Below are 24,374 nucleotides of genomic sequence, written 5' to 3'. Positions count from 1 at the left end.
CTCTTACCTCCTTCTCCTTCTTTCTCGGTCCCTCCCTCTCTCTCTCTCTCTCTCTTCCCTTTTCTCCTGGGCTCTCTCTCCTTTTCTTTTCCTTTTCTCTCATTCAAGAACTGGTTTAACCTGAGAGCAGCCAGCTCGTTTGGATCAGACTCAGCCTGGAGAGGAAGAGGAGGAGGTGGTGGAGGAGAGAGATAAGAAGGGGTGTGTGTGTTGGAGGGGAAGACAGAGGGAAAGGCAGAGGAGGAGGAGACGGGAAAAAGGAGGAGTTGATCGTGAGGGAGCCCAGCCCTGAAGACCAGCAGCTTCAGTGCCAGCCAAGCCTCCAGTTCATTAAATGCAGAACCTTTGCAGACCTGGGGCTGCTCATGAGGCCATTGCGGAGCTGGAGGAGGAGGAACCGAGGCATCACCCTGGGACTCTTCGCCCTCTGCCTGGCCGCAGCCCGCTGCCTGCAAAGTAAGCGCTTGGAGCTCCCGGACAGGGGCGGGAAGGCTAGGGGAAAGGGAGCGGTCAGCTTCTCGAGCTAGTCCGGCGTGTCTGGAGCTCGTGGTTGAGCTGTCTTCTCTCTGCTGAACGCTGGCTGGGAGAGAGGGCAGGGTAATCGTTTGCCTCGAGTCCTCCCAATGGGGTGGTGCCAGGCTGCTGCCTAGGGCCAGGCCCTGGCGGTGGCTTCGGTTCAGAGTCCACCGCTGGCTGCAAGGACCTAATAATTCACTTAGCTACTGCTGCCGGCCAGCGGCAGGACTGCCGCAGCGAGGACAGCGAGCAGCCTGGCAGCCCGGGGCTTCTCGGCGACTGCCTCCTGGTTGTTTTCCCAGGGCCTGAGCTGCAGGCCTTTGGGGTCCATCCTTAGAGAGCAGAAAGGCCAGGGATGTTCGCAGTCCCCTGCCCGTGGGCACCCACTCGTGGGCAGCGCTGCACGTGGCTGGTGTGTTATCAGATCGGGAAGCCGGGAGCCTCAGCAGCACTCCAGCTGGGACCTCTTTTATAACTCACCCTGGCCCCTCCCCACCTCTTCTCGTGTGTATCTGTGTGTGCGTCTGCCTGTGTGTGTGTGTGTGTGTGTCCGTGTGTGTCTGTGCGGAGAGGGATGCTTGTTGGTTTTCTCTGTTTACATTTACGAAACAAAACAGAGACCCTAGCGATGGAGCTCTTGGGAGCCTCTCTCTCCAGGAGCAGGTGCCCTGCTCCTCTCGCAGTCTAACCCAGTCGTGGTTCAGCCTCTACCGTGGTACTTCCCACATAGTGCTTAGCACAGTGACTGGCACACAACAGGCACTTAATACTTACTGAACTGAACTGAATCTAGAGGGAGGGAGGGGACTAGACCTGTCTTTTCACTAGTCTAGGGAATTCCCCAATGAAGCAATTATCTCTAGAAATGTACATAGGTCACCATCTTTTCTGCAATTCCTAGTCTCAGAGAGCCCTGAGACAGCTAATTGACCTGCTCTGGTGTCATTCATTCAGCAGTATTGAAGGCTGGACTTGAATTCAGATCCTTGCTCAGATAGGCTCTCTGTTCACTATACCATCCTGCCCTTTCACTGACACACACAGAAGCTTTTTAATAAATGTTTCTTGAATTGAATCAATGAGAGTGTCCCTCCAATGGCCCCCCAAAAAACATGGAAACTACTCAGAGGAGAGAAAAATGTAAGCAGCTTTGTGGCCTCTGGGAAGATGGGTTACTGGTTTTGACATTTGTGTTTTCTTGGACAGAGTTATTCAGCTGGGCTCTTGACATAGACCAGATTCCCTGAGTGAGAGCTTCCAGAATGTTTCCTCCTTCTTTTCTTTTTTTTAAACCTTTACCTTCTGTCTTAGAATTATACAAGGATGGGTTCCAAGGCAGAAGAATGGTAAGGGCTAGGCAAGGTAGGGTTAAAAGACTTGCCCAAGGTCACACAACTAGAAAGTATCTGAAGCTAGATATGAACCTCCTGTCTCTATCCACTGAGTCCAGCACTCTATCCACTGAGCCACATAGCTTCCCTGTTTCTTTCTTCTTGGGATTTATTCTCCCTCCTCTCCAATGAGAAAGGTTGTGGTCCTTGTTGGACCATAGAATCAGAGCTGGAGGGAATCTCTGAGATCATCCAAGCCAATCTCTTATTTTACAGATAAGGAATCTGAGACCAAGATTAGTAATGAGACCAAGAAAGGTAGTCTTCTTGTAGAGTCAGGATTTGCTGGACCATAACTATGTCTCCTTTCTCTACTTATTTGTTTTTGTGTCAGGTACATGCATTTATGTATATGTAGCAGAGGTTATCAGAGATGATCCATAATTTTTTGACCTGGCAGCAATTCTCAAGGCACTGAGGACCAGTCAAGAACTCCTTGTGTCACTTTATTTTGTTTATTTTTTTAAACCCTTACCTTCCATCTTAAAATCAATACCATGTTTTGGTTCCAAGTCAGAAGAGTGGTAAGGGCTAGGCAATGAGGGTTAAGTGACTTGCTCAGGGTCACATAGCTAGAAGTGTCTGAGGTCAGACTTGAACCTAGGACCTCCCATCTGTAGGCCTGGCTCTCAATCCACTGAGCTATCCAGCTGCCCCCATTTTAGCAAGAAGCTCAGCACATATCCCTATCCATGGAAGGTTTCCTGATTATCCCCACTTCAGTGACAGTAGTAAAGAGGGAATGGAATAGAATGGCATAGAATAAGGAGAAACTGGCAGGCATGGAATAAGGAAAAACTGGTAAGCCTGCCATGCTAATTTTTGATGTTTGTTGTTGTTGTTTTTAAACCCTGGGACTACACTATCAGTTTATCTGAAGTAACTGGCAAAGCCTAATGCTTTGGTACTGCCTGAGGCAAAACTGTGAAGTCTCTTTATTCACACCCTGTGGTCCTTCCCTCCCTCCACCATCTCACCCTACTTTTTTCAGTTGTCAACTCTCTCTCCTCCCTATCCAAATCCAGTGTCAAAAAAATGATAAGCTAACTATTTTAATTGGTTCTAATTTCCTCAAGGGCAGGAACTGTTTCCTATTTTTAATCTGTGTGACTTAGTTTAGTACCTGCCATAGAGAAATACAATTTTGTTGAATGAATGAGAAATTTCCAGGTGAATTAATGGATTCCCTCTCCCACAGGTACATTTTCAGCTTTATCTTTACATGCCATATCAAAGACCTTCAGGTTGTGGGAAAATGTTGAAATTAGTCAGAAGGAGGGAAGGGAACAAGCCTTTATTAAGCACCTACTGTGATACTCTATATATAAAACCTCATTTGATCTCACAACCTAAAGGCTGGCTTTGGCTACCTATTAGTCCCATGTAAGACAACAATAATAGCCCGTGGTAACACTGGAGAGAGGCATGGAGTCAGAATAACTTAGATTTAAATTCTATCTCTTACTAGGTGCTTGGCCCAGGACAAATATGTGCCTTAAGCAATTTTCTACCTATGTTAACTTGAGAAAAACACAGAACTACTAAAGTAGTCAGCAAAACCAAGTCTTTAATCAGCAAAGAGATAGTGTTCAATATTTCGGTCACCACACAGAGTCAAGAGCCTAAAACCACAAAGAGCCAAAGACTCTAGGACTCTGGGAATAATATCTCTGAGAGGATCACCAAGCTAGATGATCCCCCAGAAAAACAACAGAATTTGGGGAACTAAGGACAGGGAAGTATGATTGATTGACATTATCATGGCCACAAGGAAATGGGAAGTCCAAGACAGGATTATCAGGGAGAGGTTGATGCTTTACAATGTACTAAAGAAAGAGTCCAGCTAAGGACCTGGCTTCCTGGGACAGGACTTTGAGACAGTGGGAGAAACTACTAAGAAAAAAGGGTGCTGAACATTTGATTTAAGTCTACCTTAAGGTCTATTGTTCAGTCTGAAACTAGGGAGTCTGAGACTTCCCTTGGGTGAATTCTCATGGGACTTGGGCAAATTAGAAATCTCTAGATTTCAAATTGACACCTACTAAGTAAGAGACCATTAAAGCAAAGTAAAAACTTCCCAAACATCCAAGCCTGTCCAAAAGTGAAATGAGTTTCCCCTGGAGATGGTAAACTCATTAATTCAAAAAGTATTTATAAAAGACCTAGTAGGTACTCAGTACCAATCTTGGTGTTTTCTGGGAAATACTAAGACAAACTCAAAAACAGTCCCTGCTCTCAAGGGGTTTACCTTCCTTTGGGTTGCTCCTTATATCAAAGGTGAATTGTGGTCGGACATGCCTTTGTTTTGGAGAGAGTTCTCTCCTGCTCCCCAGAATTACTCATTCTAGAAGAACTGGAAAACACAGACTCCATACTTTGACATTTTGAACTCCAAAGATAACTCTGGAAGATAGATAACTACAATTATTAGTTCCACTTTGCAGATGAGAATAAATGAGACTTTGGGATTATAAATTCCTTATCCACAATCCCAAATGTCAAAACCAGCAACCCTTCTTCCCCTAAGCTACAAAGTTGGCTACCTTTTTCCCCCTGAATTTGTTTCTGTACTTTTTCTTTATTATTATTATTTTTAATAAAACCCTTACCTTCCATCTTAGAATCAATTGATTCTAAGACAGAAGAGTGATAAGGACTAGACAATGGGGGTTAAGTGACTTGCCCAAAGTCACATAGCTAGGAAGTGTCTGAGGCCAAATTTGAACCTAAGACCTTTCATTTCTAGGCTCTTCTCTCAATCACTAGTAGAATGGTAAAGGTTAGGCAACTAAGGTTAAGGGACTTGCCCACGGTCACACAGCTAGAATCTGCACTTTTTTAAAGAAAGATGTCATCAAATGGAAGGAACCCCTACTTGATTCGATTCAAGAAACATTTATTAAATAGCTGCTGTGTGGCAGTGAAAGGACCATTTGGTATAGTGAGCAGAAAGCTTGTCTCAGAAGAAAGGTGATAGATTTAAAATCAAGTTCTTATTCTAACACATATTGGCTGAGAGACGGGAGCAAGTCAATTAATTTCTTAGACCTCTAGAAAGCCCTCTATTACTAGAGATTACAAAGAAGGTGGTGATCTCCATTACTAGAGAAAATTGTCTCATCTGGGAATTCCCTATGCCAATGAATTCACAGGTCTAGTCCTCAAACTCTATATTCTATTCAATTCAATAAGCATTTATTAAGTGCCTTCTCTTTGCCAAGCACAGGGCTAAGCCCTCTATGGGAAGTACCATAGTAGAAACTGATTCACAATTAGTAAATGCCAGAAGACCAGAGGTAGGATTTGAACCAAGGCTTCCTGACTCTTAAGTCTAGCATTTTATTCTTAGTACCCCTCTGTCTTAATTCACTTAACCTATCTAAGACTCAGTTTCTTCCTCTATAAAACGGGATTAATTGGGGGGAACAAGGTAGCTTAGTGGATTGAGAGCCAGGCCTAGAGACAAGAGTTCAAATCTGACATCAGATACTTCCTAGCTGTGTGACCCTGGGTAAGTCACTTAACCCCCAGTGCCTGGCCCTTACCATTCTTCTGCCTTAGAACCAATACACAGTAATGATTCTAAGATGGAAGGTAAGGGTTTTTAAAAAATGGGATTGATTGTTGAGAGTAAATTTGTCACTGTGACTCTCCACTGGACTTGGAATGAGGAACACATCTAGGTTGACTCCTATTATATCTTTTACCAGAGCAAATCGCGTAATATCTCTGAACCTCAGTTTCCTCTTTTTTAATGGGGATGATAATACCTGCGTACCTCACTGCTTCAGAGTTGTAATGAAGCTCAAAAATTAGATGAGATGGGTAAAGCCCTTTGCCAACCCTAAAGCACTCTCTCAGTTGTTCTTATTGTAAGACTGGAATAACCCAGTATATACAAAAATGCTCTCCAAACTGTAAAGAGCCAACCCTAAGGAAGGCATGGTGACTAAGGTCAAAAGAATTTTAACCATTAATGCAACAAGTAGGGGAAGTGCCTTGGGGGAACACATGCTAGTTGTTTCGTTGATTCTCCAAAATAAGTATCACCCCTTGAATTAGTATCCAGTATTCCTCTGATTTTTTAACCACTCTGAAAGGGATAGAATTTAATGGTCAGTTTGGGAAGGATGGGCTCTGTTGATATTGGGTCTACTCCATCTTTTCTTTCATTCCCCAGAGGCAAACGCCCTGTGATTCAGTGAGAGACAGCTTTCTGGTTCAGATTTCATCCTGAGCTGTAGCCTGGGGAAGCAGAAACCTGAAGCCAAGGCCACCAAATGAGTCACAACCCAACCCCAGTAGAGTAGAGCAGAGCAGAACAGGACAGAGGCTGGGCCTGGGTCTTGAGGAATGGACCAGAGGGCTATAGCGACCAAGACCAGAAACATTTTTGGAGGTCAGCTGGAGAAGGGAGGCTGGGAGGAGCCAAAAGCTCCTAAGGAACTTCTCTGAGTCCCCCCAGATTATAGTGAAGGCAGCTGGATTCCCCAGGCACTCCAGCACCCTACTTCCCATTGGGACCCCCCACTTTGGGGTTATTCCTAGAGCTGCCTGCCTCATTTAACAGGGGGCCTTGAAAATAATGAGAGTATTGGAAACTAGGGTTGTAGAGCTCAATATGACTTGGACAGTTCTGGCCTTTTCCTTGATACTGAGATTGAGCCTCAAGTCTTTAGCAGAAAATTGGTGGTGTGAGAAATGGGGCATGGGAGAGGTGTGGCAGAATCAGCTCAAGCAGATCATTAAATTGTCTGTGAACATTTATCTATGCTTCAAATGGACAAACTAAAAATCAAGGCTTGCTTTGTTACTTTGTTGATTGTCTAATTCAGTGATTCACGAAGTGGGCACCACCACCCCCTGGTGGGTGCTGCAGCAATCCAGGAGGGTGTGATAGCCACAGGTGCATTTATCTTTCCTATTAATTGCTATTAAAATTTTTTTTTAAATTAATTTCCAGGGGGCTAAGTAATATTTTTTCTGGAAAGGGGACGGTAGGCCAAAAAAGTTTGGGAACCACTGGTCTAGTTTTTAGAAACTGTTAATAACTGCAGATTAAGCTTAGAAGTGTGTGACCCTTTCAGAGAGCCAGTTGGTAAACATTTCAGCACCCCCCATCCTAGTTTCCTCCTCTGTAAAAATGTGTGAGTTGGTCTGGATCGTCTATCTACAAAGTCCCTCACAGTTCTGAAATTTTATGAGCCCAGGAACTCCACCCTGTCAGGGAAGAAATCTGTGAGCCACAAAGATAGATGTTCCTTTCTCCTAATGGCTCCCAATGCTAAAGTATAGCTTTGCATGTAAGAAATATAGTTAAGTGGAGCGATCTAAAAGGCCCTAGAAAGCCATCACACCGTCTGGAATTCAACCAAATCAAAGTGCACTTATGATAACATGCAAACACCCATGGGAGGGTTAAGGAGGAAGCTGTCAATCATTTACCCTTTAGTATGAATTTATTTACTGAGACTGCTTTCTTAATATGTCTGAATGGAAGATTTTGATTAAGGGGTCAAGGAAGAAGGGGGGGGAAAAGTCAATTTGGAACATGGAGCCCTGGAAAGGAAGAGGGGAAGGGAAGAAGAGAGCCAATTTCTGTAATATTAACACCTAAGTCTTTGTAATTCTCTACCCCTCCAAGAAAAAATGGAGCAGACCTCTTCCTAATTCCCCCATGATCAGAAACACTACTGAATGAATAATCCACTTAAAATAATTCCCCTCCCCTCTGTATTGAACCTGACCAGAGAGCAGGGTCTCTGGTTACATATACAGAAATCTGGGGGATCCTCTTCAGGAACTTAGCCACTTGAAGCAACCAAAATATAGGCTAGCTCATTTGTAAGGATTGAGAAAGATAGAACATAGGAGTTGAAATCAGGAAGATCTAAGTTTAAATCTTTTTTCCAACCTGTATTAGCCCTCTTACCCTAGATAAATCACTTATCTATGTGCCTCAGTTTCCTTACCTGTAAAATGGGGATTTTAATATCACTTACATGACAGGGTAAGGATCATGAGGATCAAATGCGTTATAATATGAAAAATGATTTACAAACCTTAAGGCACTATATAAATGCTGGTTATTATTATTAAGGTCCCTTTATGATCTCATGCCACAAGGCTGCTTTTAGCCCACGTGAAGACATGCTAAACACCACACTGCTCTAAGCCAGTAGGAAACTTTTCACTTGTTCTGAGGCTCTCATTGTGATTCTGCTCAACAGCTATGCTTGATAACCTTACCTTGTTCCCTACACAATCCTTAAGCCAGCTCTATCCTCACCTCAGTTTCCCTTCTCCATTTCCCAGGAAAATGGGCTCAGTTATGGGAGCATATTGGTCATGGGCAGTAACAAGTTAGGTGGTATTGGCATGTTCAAAGATGGAAAGAAAATTCATTTCTTCCTTCAATCTGATTTGCAAGAGTAGGTGGAAGGAAAAACTAGGACAAGTCATTGCCATCCATTTTCCACTGTATCACACTTTCATCCAAGAAGCAGGCAGCATGAAGCAGTGGAAAGAATTCTGGATCTGTCATTTGTGTGACTTTAGGCAAGTAGCAAATTCTCTTGGTACCTCAAGTCTCTCATCTATAAAAGAAGGAGGTCAGTCTAGGGCAGTGATGGTGAACCTTTTAGAGACAGTGCCAGGATCCACCCCCACCCTCCCAGACCAAGCCTCTTCCCCTCTTTGGCACCCCCCTTACCCCAGACAGGGGAGGGAGGAAGTGCTCCCATTGGGTTGCTGAGCAAGGGTGTGGGTGATGAAAGGTGCATGTGTAGAGGGGGAGGGGAGTTGCCCCAGCAACTCTCCTCCCCTCCACCTATGTGCCATGCACCTAGCTCTTCTCTAAACCCACCAAGGGAATCTCCATCACCACAGACTCAATAGGCTGCCATATGCCCTGCCCCATCACACAGCATGTGAGATTCCTCCCACCCACCCAGTGCCTTACCACAGACAGGGGAAGGAAGAAGCACTCCCATTGGCTGCTGGGCAGAGGGGCAGGTGATGTGAGAAATGTCCTCAGGTACATGGAGAGGAGGAGGGGAACAGCTTATCCCCAAGTCCCTATAGCTTTCTAGTAACAAACTCTGGCAGTCAACTGCATGTCCACAGAAAGGGCTCTTTCTGCCCTTTTTTTGGCACACATGCCATAAGCTCATCATCACAGATCTAGGTGATCTCTAAGGTACATTCACCTCTAAAACCCTGTCCAGTGGTGTGCTGGTAAATGTTTAACAAATGGGTCTGAGGGTGGGAGGGGGGTGGACATACTTTTAAGTTAAATCTGCATTATTCACTTTTTCTCCATCACTTTCTCATTCACAACCAACAAAACATTGAGTCAAACCATGATTTGTAGAGTTTGCCAATTTCCAAAGTGCAAATATTCACACTGAAATTTTAACAATTGACTCTAACCAGTTACCCATAACCCCTTTCCCAGGTCCCTTTAACTATCCTCCTCGTTAATGTTCCTTGCTGCTTCCCTCCCTAAAGTTCTCAGCCTTTAGCAGCTGGTGGCTATTCCTGAGGGATGAGATCTCTAGCATCTCTGCTAGGATGTTATAGCTCAAAACCACACTGGTCCTAGTCATCTAATGGAAACTTCTCCCCTTGGTTTATGGTAATATATCACAGTTTGCATCCTCTTTTCTCCACTTGTCTCAAATCAGCATTCTCTACGGGTCTAAAACCTTATCAGCATGCCCCAACTGCTGGGATAAATCCAAATTATCCCTCAGTTGACAAAAACAAAACAAACAAACAAACAAAAACCCTGGGATGAGACTTGTAGGGGTTGTTATTCAAAATATGTGAGCCTCTTCCTGAAATAGAAAGTGGGGCCACACACTCCAATCCTAACATTGCTGTATATCTGCAGGAAAATATTTTTAATCCCCATTTTGCATGGATTGTAGCAATAATACAGTTGAGGAAGGAGGTAGCAATTTGTTGTTTATTCATTAGTAAATCATGCACAGAGGAGCTTCTCCTCAACAAATGGAAACCTTGTGTAGTAAGGAGGCATCACTCAATTGGCATTCAGAAGATCTGGGTTGTAGTACCTTGGACAAATCCCTTCTTTGTAAAATGAAAGAGTTGAACTTTGTACTTTCTTAAGTCCTTTTTGTCCCTCAAATCCCGTAATCTTTTCATTCTTGCCCCCAAATTTGGAAGGGGGAGCAAAGTTCCTTTGCTTTCAAATGCCTTGTTTACATTGTCACTTCCACTTCCTAGTCTATAGCTTTAACTAAACCAGCAGATTGATGAGTTTAAGTCAAACTAGTCTTTAAAAAAAAAAGAAAGGAAACTTACTTTCTGTCTAAGACTGAAAGAGTCATAAGGGCTAGGAAATTGAGATTAAGTGGCTTATCTAGAGTTGTGTGGATAAGAAGTGTTTGAGGTCAGATTTGAGCCCAGTTCCTTCTGACTACCCATTGTGTGACCTCACTGCCCACTGTTAGTTATTTCTTATTTATTCTGTATATAGGTTGTTTGCGTGTTGTCTCCTCCAATAACTTGTGAGCTCCTAAAGGGCAGAGGCTGTCTTTTGCCTTTCCTTGTATCCCCAGTGATTAGCATAGTGTTATGTTGCTGAAACTATGGCATGAGTGCCTGAGGGGGCTGCTTCCTTTCCCTTCTCCATGAATTCCTGAGGACATCTCTCCCATCATCTGCCCTTCTGCCCAGCAGCCCAGTGGGAGTACTTCCTCCCTCCCCTATCTGGTAAGGTGGTGGGCTCACATGTGACAAGAGAGTTACAGCTTGGGCACTTGGTCTCTAAAAGGTTTGTCATCGCTGGCATAGTATTTGGCACAGAGTAGGCAGTTAATAAATGTTGATTAACTGGCTGAGTTATAGAGGAGCCACCTTCTAGTTGTAGACCTATACTCGGGCATATCAACACTCTGTGCATTGTTTTGCCCATTTGTCAAATGGGAATAATAATTCCTACTCATGGGGAGATTAAGGATGAAATAGGTGGTAGATTTAGAAATCTTTGCATGGAAGCTTGAATAGATCTGTCTGTGCAGAAAATTGCATTTTGAACTGTTCTTCTGACATGCTCCCAGCCAGAGTTGAAAAATTGAAGAAAATGATTTTATTGTTAGAAGGATGGGGAGTTGGGGGAGGAGCAAGAAGTTGATTTTGTTTGATCTTTGCCACTGAGAATCTACAAGTTGAAACTAACCTGCTTCAAAGTTGGTATTTTAATGGAGTTCCCACCTTTTTTCTACCTTGAAAAAACAAGGGAAAAAGAAATAGTCTCAGCTTTTGGTGCAATGATGACTATGTTTCTGAATTCTGTGTTTCACATTCTCTGAATATGACAACACATTGTCCTTTATAGTGTCTTCACACTCCTCTTTAGCTCTTCCTGAATAAGATTTTGAATGTCTTTAATCTGTCTCGTGCCTTCTTTCACAGGAGACAAAGTTCACTACAAGCTCCTAGCTGAGCTAGCTGCAGAGCTCACCCCTTTTGTGAAATGAGAAGCCAGCCTCAACTGAGTGCCTACTTTGTGGGGTTTCCATTTAGAAGAGCATCAGTTTGACCATAATCTATGGCCATAGTCTATGAACCTGACTCTCTGGAAGGTTACAGGGCTGATATATTGAGAGAGAGAGAGAGAGAGAGAGAGAGAGAGAGAGAGAGAGAGAGAGAGAGAGAGAGAGAGAGAGAGAGAGATCTGGGTGGACTTTTTTAGAATCTCATGTATAGAACTTTACATAGATATGATCGATCCTCAGGGCCAGTTCCTCACCTGGTAGCCACCTTGGAGTGGGATATTAGAATGCTCTGATTCAAAAGGCTCTATAAAGCCCCCCATGTTCCTGAAATTCAATAAAGAAATTGCGTTAATAAGCAAAATACAACCAGTGGAAATGCGTGTTGGCTATGATGGTGGGGGAGGTCAGGGGGTGAAGGAGAAAGTAAGAACATGAATCATGTAACCTTGGATAACTTTTCTAAAACATAAAAATTATTAAAAAAATAAAATAAAATAAAATAAGCAAAATACCCATGAGAAGAGGGGGGGGAATGGTCAATCATTTATACCCTTAAAGTGAATCAGTTTAAGCACATTGCTTTCATAGAAGCCAAAGGAGTTTCTATAAGAAGTTCATTTAAGTTGGGCTCTGTCTGACCACACGTTCAAAGTAAGGCATAGATTCTATGACTAGAGAGGCGATCAATCATTCTTCTGTCCTCTCCTTTGGTCGTTCTATCTCTGGAGTGTTGGGTTCAGTTCTAGGTACCACATTTTAAAATACTGATAAGCTGAACTAGAGTCTGGAAGAAAGTAACCAGGATTATGAAAGCCCTCAAAATCAGATCAGATCAGGTGGAGAAATTAAGGTTATTTACTTGTAGAAAAGACTAGAAGACTTAAATTTAGGATTGATATAAACTTCCTAATGATTTGAGTCACTATTGTAGGTTATGAATTAACCCTCATTGGAGGTCTTCAGTTAAAGCCTGAATGATCAACCAAACAATTGATAAGTATATTATGTACCTACTAGTTCTTGACCTTAAAGAGCTTACAATCTAATGGAAGAGACAACATGCAAAAAAATACACACACACATACCACACTCATACAACCCCCAAATAGACAAGATAAAGAGGAAATAATAAACAGAGGAAAGGCGCTTAGGATTAAGAGGGGAAGGCTTCCAGTAAAAGAAAGGAGTTTAGTTGTGACTTAAAGAAAGTCTGAGAGGTCAGCAGATGGAGTGAAGGAGGAAGACCATGAACATTCCAGGAATGGATTATAGCCAGGATCAAGGCACATCATCAGGGACATGGAGTGTCTCCTAGGAAGAACAAGGAGGCCAGCACAGCTATATTATAGAGTGCATGGAGGAAAGCAAAGGGTGAAAAGACTGGAAAGGTAGGAAGAAACCAGTCATGAAATGCTTCAAGTGCCAGACAATATCTTACATTTGATCCTAGAGGCAATAGGGAGCCAGTGGAGTTTATTGAATGGGGATGGAGAGGGTGACATGATCAGATTTGTGCTTCAGGAAGCTCACTTTGGCAGCTTAGAAGAGAGAATAGACTGGAGTGGGGAGAGATTTTAATTAGAGAAACCAACTAACACACTATTGAAATAGTCTGGGGGAGGGGGGGCAGCTGGGGGCTCAGTGGATTGAGAGCCAGGCCTAGAGATGGGAGGTCCTAGGTTCAAATCTGACCTCAGACACTTCCCAGTTGTGTGATCCTGGTCAAGTCACTTGACCCCTATTGCCTACCCTTACCACTCTTCTACCTTGGAGCCAATACACAGCATTGACTCCAAGACAGAAGGTAGGGGTTTAAAAAAAAAAAAAAAAAGAAAAGAAATAGTCTGGGGGTGAGGCTATGAAGGCTATGAAGGCTGGAGCTGTGTGACCGGAAAAAAGGGAAAATATGAGATGTTATTAAAAGAATAATTATAAGACTTGTTGATAGATTAGCTATGTGGGATGGAAGCAAGGGTACTCTGATAAATGTTTAATAATTGACTCTCTGGAGGAGGGGGGAACATATATATGGCACAAACATTTAATTTGCATTTTTAATATTTTTTCCATTATTTCCTCATCTAGACAATCAACAAAACAATAAACCAAGTCCTGATTTGTAACATTTGCTGATTTCCTAAGTGTCGATCTAGTGAAAATTTAAGTCAACTCTCTTGAACTAGTTCAATCTGACTCCAAACACACCCCTGGATGAATGCCAGTTGCCTAGCCCTTTCCACTCTTTTGCCTTAGAACCAATACACAGTATTGATTCTAAGACATAAGGTAAGGGTTTAATTAAAAAAAAAAAAAAAGACTGAAAGCCTGAGTGACTGAGAGGATGATGGTACCTTCCCCAGTAATAGGTAGTCTGGAAGAAACGAGAGTTTGGAGGAAAAGATAATGACTTTGGTTTTGGATATGTGGAGTTTGAGATATCTATGGGACATCTGGTTCAAAGAAACCAATATGGAGGTGTTGATGTGAAACTGGAAGTCAAGAGAGGTTAGGATTTGATTAATAGAGATGAAAACCATCTGCATAAAGATGATAATTGAATCTCTGGGAGCTGACGAGATCTAGGGAGAACTGTCTAGGGAGAAAAGTGGACCAAAGACCTGGGGGTTACCCATGGTTAGAGGTTAACGAGATGGAAATTCAACAAAGGAGCCTGAAGGAGTATTCAGATTAGTAAGAGAAGATCCAGGAAAGAGAAGCATCACAAAAACGTAGAGAAGACAGAATTTCCAAGAGGTAGTGATTGACAATGTAAAAGGATACCGAGAGGTCAAGAAGAATGAGGATTAAGAAAAACCATTAGATTTGGCAATTACTAGATCATTAGTGACTTTGGAGAGAGCAGTTTCAGTTGATGATGTTATAACTCCAACTGTAAAGAATTTTTTTTTAGCCCTTACCTTCTGTCTTAGAATTGATACTGAAACACTTCCTAGCTGCGTGACCCTGGGCAAGTCACTTAACCTCCATTGCCTAGCCCTTACTGCTCTTCTGCCTTTGAACCAATACAGAGTATTGATTCCAAGATGGAAAGTAAGAGTTAAAAGAAAAAAAGGAAAAAAAGAATTGATACTGAATTCTGTTCCGAGGCAGAAGAGTGTTAGGGGCTAGGCAGTGGAGGGTCAAGTGACTTGCCCAGCGTCACACAGCTAGGAAGTATCTGAGGCCAGATTTGAACTCCTGTCTCTAGGCCTGGCTCTCAATCCACTGAGCCACCTAACTGCCCAGGACTGTGGAGAATTTAAAAGAGTGAGAAGAGAGGGTAGCTAAGTAGCTGGGTATCTCACTAGATTGAGAGTCAGACCTAGAGATGCAAGGTCCTAGGTTCAAATGTGACCTCAGACATTTTCTAGCTGTGTGACCCTGGGCAAGTCACTTGACCCCTACTCTTCTGCCTTAGAATCAATATAAAGAATTTATTCTAAGATAGAAGGTAAGGTTATATTTTAAAATAATAATAATAAAAAAGAGTGAGAAGAAAGGCAGTACTACAGCTCTAAAAGCAAACTTCAGGGACTCTCCAATCTTACTGAAGGATGGCCATGTCTTCATCTGCATTATAAAATCTATGAGGGCAAGAACTATGACTTACCTAAACTATGAATGTCCAGGAATTGCCCCTCCTCATGCACACATTAGGCACTGTTACTGAATGAGTGAGTGAATGAATGAATGAATGGATGGATGGATGGATGGATGGATGGATGAATGAATCTGTCCCTGTCCTTTTCCTAAGTCCCTGAATCTGATGACACCACTGGCACCAGCTAACTGAGGAAAGTCGGCTGTCACTAAGTGAGGTCACACAGTAGGAGGAATAAATAAGGAAAATGACACTTCTACTGTACCCTTCTTAAATGGATAAAATTCTCAGGGTTTCCCAGGGTTGGAGCTCCTGTTTAATCATCTCTTCACTTACCCTCCTGCCTTTCTTTCCATCCCTGCCCACACACACTAAACAAACAGCAGGGGAAACTTTGCATTCACCACATGCAGAACCCACACCCCATTTTCCCAGGAGCCTAGAGCCCAGGAAACAATGCACCCAGATACCATCAAGTTGAACAATTTGGCAGGCCCTGTGAATGTTTTGAACCATCCTTCCTTGCAAAATCAGACTTGCATCTTTTCTTTGACTGGACTCAGATTTCCATTAAGGTATTTGAAAACAGTTGATCTAATTGATATACATGTCATGGAGAATACTGGCTGGACATTTCTGAGAAAAAAGTTATTATTCTTCACACTCCGTTACCTTCATAAGTTACTTGTTTCTCCTTTTCTTTGTTCCCTTGGTCCTTAGTAGAGTGCCTGGCACACTTTTTTTTAAAGTTTATTTATTTAATTACTTAATTTAGAATATTTTTCCATGGTTACATGATTCGTGTTCTTTCTCTCCCCTCCTCCCACCCCAAGCCAAAGAGTAATTCCACTGGATTTTACATGTGCCATTGATCAAGACTTATTTCCATATTATTGATATTTGCATTAGAGTGATCATTTAGAGTCAATATCCCTGATCATATCCCCATCCATCCATGTGATCAATCATATGTTTTTCTTCTGCATTTCTGTTCCCACAGTTCTTTCTCTGGATGTGGATAGTTTTCTTTCTCATAAGTCCCTCAGAATTGTCCTGGGTCATTGCATTGCTGCTAGTAGAGAAGTCTATTATATTCTATTGTGCCTGGCACGCTTTTTGACTGACCGACACTCATTTATTTAGTTACTCTTGTGCAATGATTTATGTGATCATTCCTTCGGTCACCTTTTTCTAGGAAAAAAATTAGTAGGATTCTCCATCAGGGCAACTAGAGGGTTGGTGGGAAAAGTGATCCACTTGGAGTCAACAATACTAAAATCTCTTGTCACTCTTTTATTTCTGTCTATGTATTCTTGTAGCTCAGTCAATAAGCATTTATTAATTAATGTATTATGTGTAGTAATTGTGACAAGTGCTAAGAAGGCAAATACAAAAAGATGAAGATAGTTCCTGTTTTCAAGTAGTCTAATGGGGTAAGACAAAACACAAAGAAAGGTGAAAAGTGTGCTGGGGAGACAGGGCAGAGAGGCAGACAATAATGATGAAGTGCAGTACCAAAGCTAATGAGATCTTGCAGGATGATGAGATTATCTCAAAAATGAGGCATTGTAAGAGTATAACTTAAGTGCAGATATGGCTTTATGGTTTATAGTTTCAGCATAATTCAGTTTCCTTGTTTTCCCTTTTTATTTTTTAAATGTTCCTTTTTGCTTTGTTAGCTAGTGTTAACACAATTCTTGCTTCTTAAAATTTATTTGAAGCACAGCAAACTTTTCTCAGCTCCTCAATTTTATTCTGCATCTGCCTTTACATTAAAAAAAAAAAAACCCTTACCTTAGGTCTTAGAATCGATACTGTGTATTGGTTCTAAGGCGGAAGAGCAGTAAGGGCTAGGCAATTGGAGTTAAATGACTTGCCCAGGGTCTCACAGCTAGGAAATATCTGAGGCCAGATTTGTGCCTTTACTTTTTTTTTTAAACCCTTAACTTCTGTGTATTGACTTATAGGTGGAAGAGTGGTAAGGGTAGGCAATGGGGGTCAATCCACTGAGCTACCCAGCTGCCCCCTGTGCCTTTACTTTTTAAATTGTGTTTCTTGTAAGCAGTAGATTATGGGCTTTTCTTTCCTTATCCAATTTGTTGCTCTTTTTCATTTTGTTGGATTATTTAATCAATTCATATTTAAAGATGTGAGAATTAGGTTTGCTTGTCTCTAATTTTTTTAGGTATGATTTTTTTTTACCCTCTTCTGTTGTAAATGCAGTGCTCAGTTTCTTATTTTAGCTTAATCTTTTTTTACTGGTCCTATTCTCATCACTCTCTTCCCCTCACTCCTTCCCCTCTCTAGCACCTTCATCTGTTAATCCTTTCCCTTTTGAGTTCTGCTTATTCTTTTTATTTCCATCTTTTATCTGGTTATTCAATTCTTCCCCCTCCCAACCTCAATCAACTAGAATTCATTGGATATATTTTTTTTAAACCCTTACCTTCCATCTTGGAGTTAATACTGTGTATTGGCTCCAAGGCAGAAGAATGGTAAGGGCTAGGCAATGAGGGTTGGTGACTTGCCCAGGTTCACAGAGCTGGGGAAGTGTCGGAGGCCAGATTTTGAACCTAGGACCTCCTGTCTCTAGGTCTAACTCTCAATCCACTGAGTTACCCAGCTGCCCCCTGGATGTTTTTTTATTGAATATTTTGTGCCTCTTTCCAGAGAGGATTTATCTGCCTCTTTCTATCCACTATCCAACCTCCTTTTCTGTCTACTCTAGACTCTCACTCTACGGTTCATTGCCTCTATACCTACCCAGTCCATTTCTATTCTCTGAATTCTTCATTGAATCAAAACTTCTGAGGCATATCTTCTAGACTTTCCCCTTTATGAAGTTTCTGCCACTGCCTTGTAGAGTGTGTCTCCTGCCCTCCCCTTTTCCTTTGTGCCTCATTTCTTTAAAAAAAAAAAAAAAAAAAAAAAAAGTAAGTCCTCCAGGGGATAGGATACTACCCCATGGCAAGACCCCCTCCATTCATATATACATATCCAAATATGCAACACACTACTGGCCTTTTCCCTCCCCCTGTCACCTTCCTCAAATTTATCTTCCATCTTTTTTGCCTCAAAATCTCCTCCTCTAGTCCATGTTCTTTCACTTGCCAGGGATCATTTGCCCCCAGGAGCTCTGACTCCCCAGCACCACCACCACAAGGAAGACAAGTGGTCTTTCAAAGGACTGAATCTCCAAAGACAATACCCACTCTGAGATCCCCATCTCCTTTCACAGAATACCTTTCACCTATAAATGCATTCATGGATAGCAACCCCTCTAGGCACCAAAAAAAGACATCTCCCTCTTTTTAATCCTTCCTCTGATTCCTCGCCCACTCCTCTGAAGGCTCTTCTCTTCCTGAAAGATCATAATTGTCATCTTCTTCTCATTGCTAGCCCTCGGCTTGACCAGTCCCACTCCCCTCCTCTCCTCCTTTCCACACATCCTCTCATTTTGTATTTAGTCCCACAAAAAAAAGTATCAATTCTCCTGTAAGTGGGGTGCAATGAGGTTCAGTACATAAGGACCCAGGCCCCCCTCTCCACCATCATTTCCACCTGACTTTCACCTTCACCCTTGTCTACTTGTGTGCGTAGAGAAAGAAGCCTCTTTAGGGTCTCTCTTCTGTCTCTCCATTGCTGTTGCTGTCTTTGGCTACTTCATTCACTCACCTCTTCTGCATTTTTGTTGTCTGGAACGTTTGAGAAGTAAATAATCTCTTCATGTTTGGTTTCTTTTTTAAGAATGTTTCAAAGGCCTCCTTACAATTGAGCATCCATCTTTTTTTTCATTTAAGGTTAAGCCCAGATTTAAAAAATAAGTCACCTGGGGCTGAGTTTTTTTCAGCTCCGTTGCCCTCTGTGGAACACATTATTCCATTCCTTGCTACGTTTTCTGGTGGGTAGAAAATAGTCGTGTTATTTGAATTTCCTTTCCTTTGTATTTGAAGATTTTTCTCCTGATCATTTGCAGAATTTGTTGTTTCTCAGCAGAGTCATTAAATATAAGCAATATGCATCTTGGGAGTTTGCAGACTTCAGTTTTTTCCTAGAGACAATCTATCACTTCTTTTGATTGACACTTTGCTTTTTTTATCTAGAAGTTCTGGTCAGTTTTCTTGTAGTATTTCTTGCATTGTGGTGTTCTTTCAGGAGACCAATAATCCTTAAATAGTCTCTACTCATCCTGTCCTTAAGATCAATATGTTTTGCTTATATGAGGAGTACATTTTTTGTCCATCAGTCAATAAAGATTCATTAAGCTCCCTCTATGACCCAGGCACTTAGCTAAACACTGGAGTATGCAAAGAGTGGCAAAAGATAATCTCTGTCCACTTGCTTTGAAACTTTGAGGGAAGGATATAGATCAGTGGTTCCCAAACTTTTTTGGCCTACCGCCCCCTTTCCAGAAAAAAATATTACTTAGCACCCCTGGAAATTAATTTTTTTAATTTTAATAGCAATTAATAGGAAAGATAAATGCACCTTTGGCCATTACCGCTTCCCTGGATCGCTGCAGCACCCACCAGGGGGCAGTGGCGCCCACTTTGGGAATCACTGGTATAGCGGTATTGGAGAGGAGGGAAGAGTGGAACTATATTGATTGGTGAATAAAGGAGTGAAAGTTGACCAAACCCATTATATCGGTTTCATATCCCAATCTAGAAATTTGGCTTTACCATATTGTGGTCTGTCCTATGACCACACACACATTCTCTACTCCCCCAAATCATGATTTAATATGGGACCAGTAATCTAAGCATTCCTACCACAGCTAATAGAAAGGACTGTGACTACCTGTTGCTCAGTGGTTCCCATCCCATTCCCTGTAACTCACTAGACTAAAATCCCCTTCATGGTAGCTTCTCCCGTTGTGGGTGATCTTCCCCTATTAGAATGTAAGCTCCTTAAGGGAAGGGATAGCTTCACTTTCTCTTTGTATCCCAGTGGCCCAGACTGTGCCTGGCGCTCTCTTCTGACACTGCCACCCTCCTGTGCAGCCCTCGTCACCTCACGCCTTGGTTAAGGCAGTAGCCCATCGGTGGGTCCCCTCGGCCGTCAAAGCGATCTTCCTAAAACGGGTCTGACCATATCACCGGCGCCCCCCACATCATTCAGTCAACTCCGGTGGCTCCCTGCGGGTGACCTCTAGAATCAAATCAAGTCCTCTGTTTGGCATTCAGAGCCCTTTGCAACCTGGCCCTCTCCTACCTTCTCAGTATTCTCCTCCCTGTCCCATCCCACTTCCTCTGTGATCCAAGGACACTCGCAGCCTCCTTGGTATCTCACAAACTTGGTGCTTACGTCTATCTCCCCACTCCAAGGGTTTTCCCTGGCTGTCGCTCATGCCAGGAATGTTCTTCTACTCCCAACTTTTCTGGCTTCCTTCAAGTCTCAACTAAAATCTCCTCTTTTGCAAGAAGCTTTTCCCAGTCCTCCTTACTCTTAGGATTTACTCTCTGAGATGGCTCCTGGTCTATGTTGTATATATCATTGGTACATCAGTGTCTCTCCCATTCACTGGTTCAATTCCTGAAGGCTGGGACTGGCTTTTACATTTCTTTGTATCTCCAAAGTGCTCTAGCCTTAGTGCCTGGCACACAATAATTATATAATAAATGTTAGTTGACTCACTGGCATGTAGTAGGCAGTAGCATGATACAGTGGGTAGTACAGTGGGTCTGAAATGGGGGTACCTGGGTTTAAGATCCACCACCACCTGTGACCTTAGGCAAGTCTCTGGACCTTAGGCTTCTCTGAACCTCAGTAATCTTATCTGTCAAATGATGGAGTTCAAGTGGATGGTCTCTAGTGGCACCTTCTGCTCTGGACTGGATCATGATCTAATACATGATTTTTCTTTTGTTTCGTTCATTATAATACTTAGTTTCCTATCCTTAAATTTAATTTTTTATTAATTTTTATGATTTTATAAATTATAATTTTATGATTTGTTAAATTATTATTTAAATAATGCCTATTGCATGGGCAGGGGGCGGAATTAGAAGGAAGCGCTTTTATTTTAGGTGAACAGTTCATTGAAAGATTCAGAATATAATTTTGCTCACATTTTTAAAAGCTCTTGACCCTGGGGTTAACTCATTCCCGGCCATATCCTCGGGCACCTCCCTCCCTCCCGCTTAGTATACTTTGTTTTGGCTGAGGTTCTCCCAGACACACCCTCCCATGACCCAGGTGGCTCTGGACACAAAGCCATATTCATCAACAGAGGTGAGTCATACCATTTCTCTGTGCATTGGGTGGAAGTTACAGAGAGGCAAACTTTGATTTGATTCAAGAACAACACCTTTTTTTATTTGAAAATTTTTATTTAATTAATTAATTTAGAATATTTGCCCATGGGTAAATGATTCATGTTCTTTCCCTCCCCACCTCCCATCCCCTTCTATAGCCAATGTGCAATTCCACTGGGTTTTACATGTGTCATTGATCAAGACCTATTTCCATATTATTGATATTTGCACTGGAGTGATCATTTAGAGTCTACATCCCCAATCATGTCCACCTCAACCCATGTGATCAGGCAGTTGTTTTTCTTCTGTGTTTCTACTTCCACAGTTCTTCCTCTGAATGTGGATAGTGAAGAACAACACTTTCTTATAATTAAAACTGTCCCAAATAAAAATGGATTGGTCGGTGGTAGTGATTTCCCCATTGACTAAAGTCTTCAAGTGAATGTTGGGTGACATTTGTCAGCGACACCGAGAAGAAGAGCTCCTTTTCAAGAATAGGTTGGAATCTGAAGGCATCCTGTAGGGGAAGGGGGAGAAGCGGGATTCCCTGACGGAATGTGACCATGAAGAAACTGGATGGAGTGGGCCAGCCAGCCACTCACTGGCTAAACCTGCATTTAAGGGTCTGGTTCTTCCCTTCTTGCTAACACTTAGGCAATATGTCATTATCTGCTTTAACTGCACTTTCCTGAGGCCATTAAACAGGATGTGGGCTCTCAATTATCAGGAAGAAAGGTGAAGTGAAGGGCAAGGGCAGATTTGGGCAAGAAAATGAGAATTGGTTCCTTGGATATTTAAATCACTTCCTTCTTTCTCCCCACACTCTGCTGCCAGACTCTCAGCAAACTTGTCCCCAGATGATAGAATATCTGCAATACATAGGTTAAGTGGTGCTGGCACATAGTGGGTACTTAATACTGTATAATGATAATATAATTAAATGTATTATATTTAGTATATATTTAATATTTTATGTATTTAGTAATAGTTAAATAATTACATGAATAAATTTAATAGTAAATATAATAAAAATAATATAATAATAATATTGACTTGTAGGCATGATAAATATTGATCATTCACTGGAATTCATGTACTTTGCTCATAAGTGGCCTTTAAAGTCCTCGCATTTCTCCTGCTGTATAGGGACGGTGTTGTCAAATACTCAAATGAGAAGACTGTTAGGAGATAGAAGAGTAAGGCATTAATGCATTCGGTCATTTAACAACAAATATTCACACCTGATATGTTGGGGATGGGAGGGGGGGGATAGTGATATAATTACTTAAGATATACAGTTTAGGTAAGACGATCCTTGCCTTCATGACATTTGCAGCCTAAATCTGGACACGGACATCCTTCAGTAAGATTGTGAAGACAATTAAGCTTGCTTTTAGAATTAGAGCAATTTTTGAGTTTCATGGAACCTTAGAGATCTTCTAGATCAAGGATTCTTTTTTTAGTAGTATTTTCATTTTTTTTCTCCACTTCCATGTAAAAACCATTTTTAACATTTTTTTTAAGTTTTGAGTTCCAAATTGTCTCCCTCCGTCACCCCTCTGTGAGACAGTAAGCAATCCGATAATGTAGATTTTACATGTATGATCATGTAGGACATTTTTCCATATTAGTCATTTTGTGGAAGAGATCTCAAACAAAAAAAGAAGTAGAAAATGAAATATGCTATGTTTTGGTCTGCATTCAGACTCCATCAGTTCTTTCTCAGAAGGCAGATGACAGTTTTCATCGTGAATCTTGGATCACTGCCCTGCTGAGAATAACTAGATCCTTCACAGATGTTCCTCAAAAAATATTGCCGTCGCTGAGTACAATGTTCTTCTGTTCTTCTCACTTCTCTTTATGTCAGTCCATGTAAGTTTTTCCAGATTTCTCCAAAATCATCCTGCTTGTCATTTCTTACAGTACGAGAATATTTTATCACAATCCTATACTACAACTAGACCAGGGGTTCTTAACCTGGGGTCCATAAACCAGTGGTTCTTCATAGATTTCAGAGAGCCCATGAACTTGGATAGGGAAACAATTACATCTTTATTTTCACTAACCTTAAACTAAAATTTAGCATTTTTTCAATTGTAAACATAGGCGACTAACATCATTCTGAGAAGGTGTCCTCAAACTTCACCCAAGTGCTGGGGGGCTCTTTGACCCAGAAATGTTTAAGAACCCCTGTTGTTAACTAACCTCTTTATTTTACAGATAAATGTTCTGAGACCTAAGAGAAATTACAGGAACAGAGGCAGTTAGGTGGTGAAGCAGGTGGAAGGCAGAAGCTGTATTCAGAAAGACCTCTGATTGAATCCTGCCTCCATCACTCAATAGCTGTAAGATTCTGCTGAGGAACTCATTTAAATTTCTGTCTCATAGCACCTACCTCACAGTTATTGTTGTTATGAGGATCAAATATGTAAAGTAGCTTATAAATCTTTAAGTACAATTTAAACACTATTATTGTTGTTGTTTAGTTGTGTCTGACCCTTCCTAACCCCATTTGGGGTTTTCTAGGCAAAAATACTGAAGTGGTTTGCCATTTACTTCTCCAGCTCATTTTATAGATGAGGAAACTGAGGCAAACAACCTCCCCAGGGCCACACAGCTAGTTAAGTTTCTGAGGCCAGATTTGAACTCAGAACTTCTTGAAGACTCCTTGGATTTCCTGACTCCAGGTCCATTATTAATTAATGGCAAAGCCAAGACTATGAACTCCCTTACACTGATGGAGTCCTTTCTCTCTCTCTGTCTCTCTGTCTCTCTCTCTGTCTGTCTCTGTCTGTCTCTGTCTCTGTGTTACTCTTTCTTTCTCTCTTTCTCTCTTTCTCTCTTTCTTTCCCTCTCTCTGACTCTCTCTCTCTCTCTCTGTCTTTTTCTCTCTCTTTCTCTCTCTCTGTCTTTCTGTTTCTCTGTCTGTCTTCCTCTCTCTCTGTCTCTGTCTGTCTTCCTCTCTCTCTGTCTCTGTCTTCCTCTCTCTCTGTCTCTGTCTTTCTCTCTCTCTGTCTCTCTGTCTCTGTCTTTCTCTCTCTCTCTCTCTCTCTCTCTCTCTCTCTCTCTCTCTCTCTCTCTCTCT

The 24,374-nt window shown here is 41.9% G+C and overlaps 1 protein-coding gene across 1 annotated transcript in view; it reads left to right on the top strand.

The window, feature by feature from the left end:
- The first annotated feature begins 365 nt into the window (after positions 1-365).
- Positions 366-24,374, top strand: part of VSTM5 (V-set and transmembrane domain containing 5) — a 27,860-nt gene continuing 3,851 nt past the window's right edge. The window contains exon 1 of the mRNA XM_044666223.1: positions 366-456. Within this exon, the coding sequence (XP_044522158.1) occupies positions 366-456 (91 nt within the window). The remainder of the gene's footprint in view (positions 457-24,374) is intronic.

This window comes from Gracilinanus agilis, chromosome 3 (genome assembly GCF_016433145.1).
Source record: "Gracilinanus agilis isolate LMUSP501 chromosome 3, AgileGrace, whole genome shotgun sequence".
NCBI lineage: Eukaryota > Metazoa > Chordata > Mammalia > Didelphimorphia > Didelphidae > Gracilinanus > Gracilinanus agilis.
Note: the sequence above shows the minus strand (reverse complement) of the source record. Positions and strands in the feature narration are given on the sequence as shown.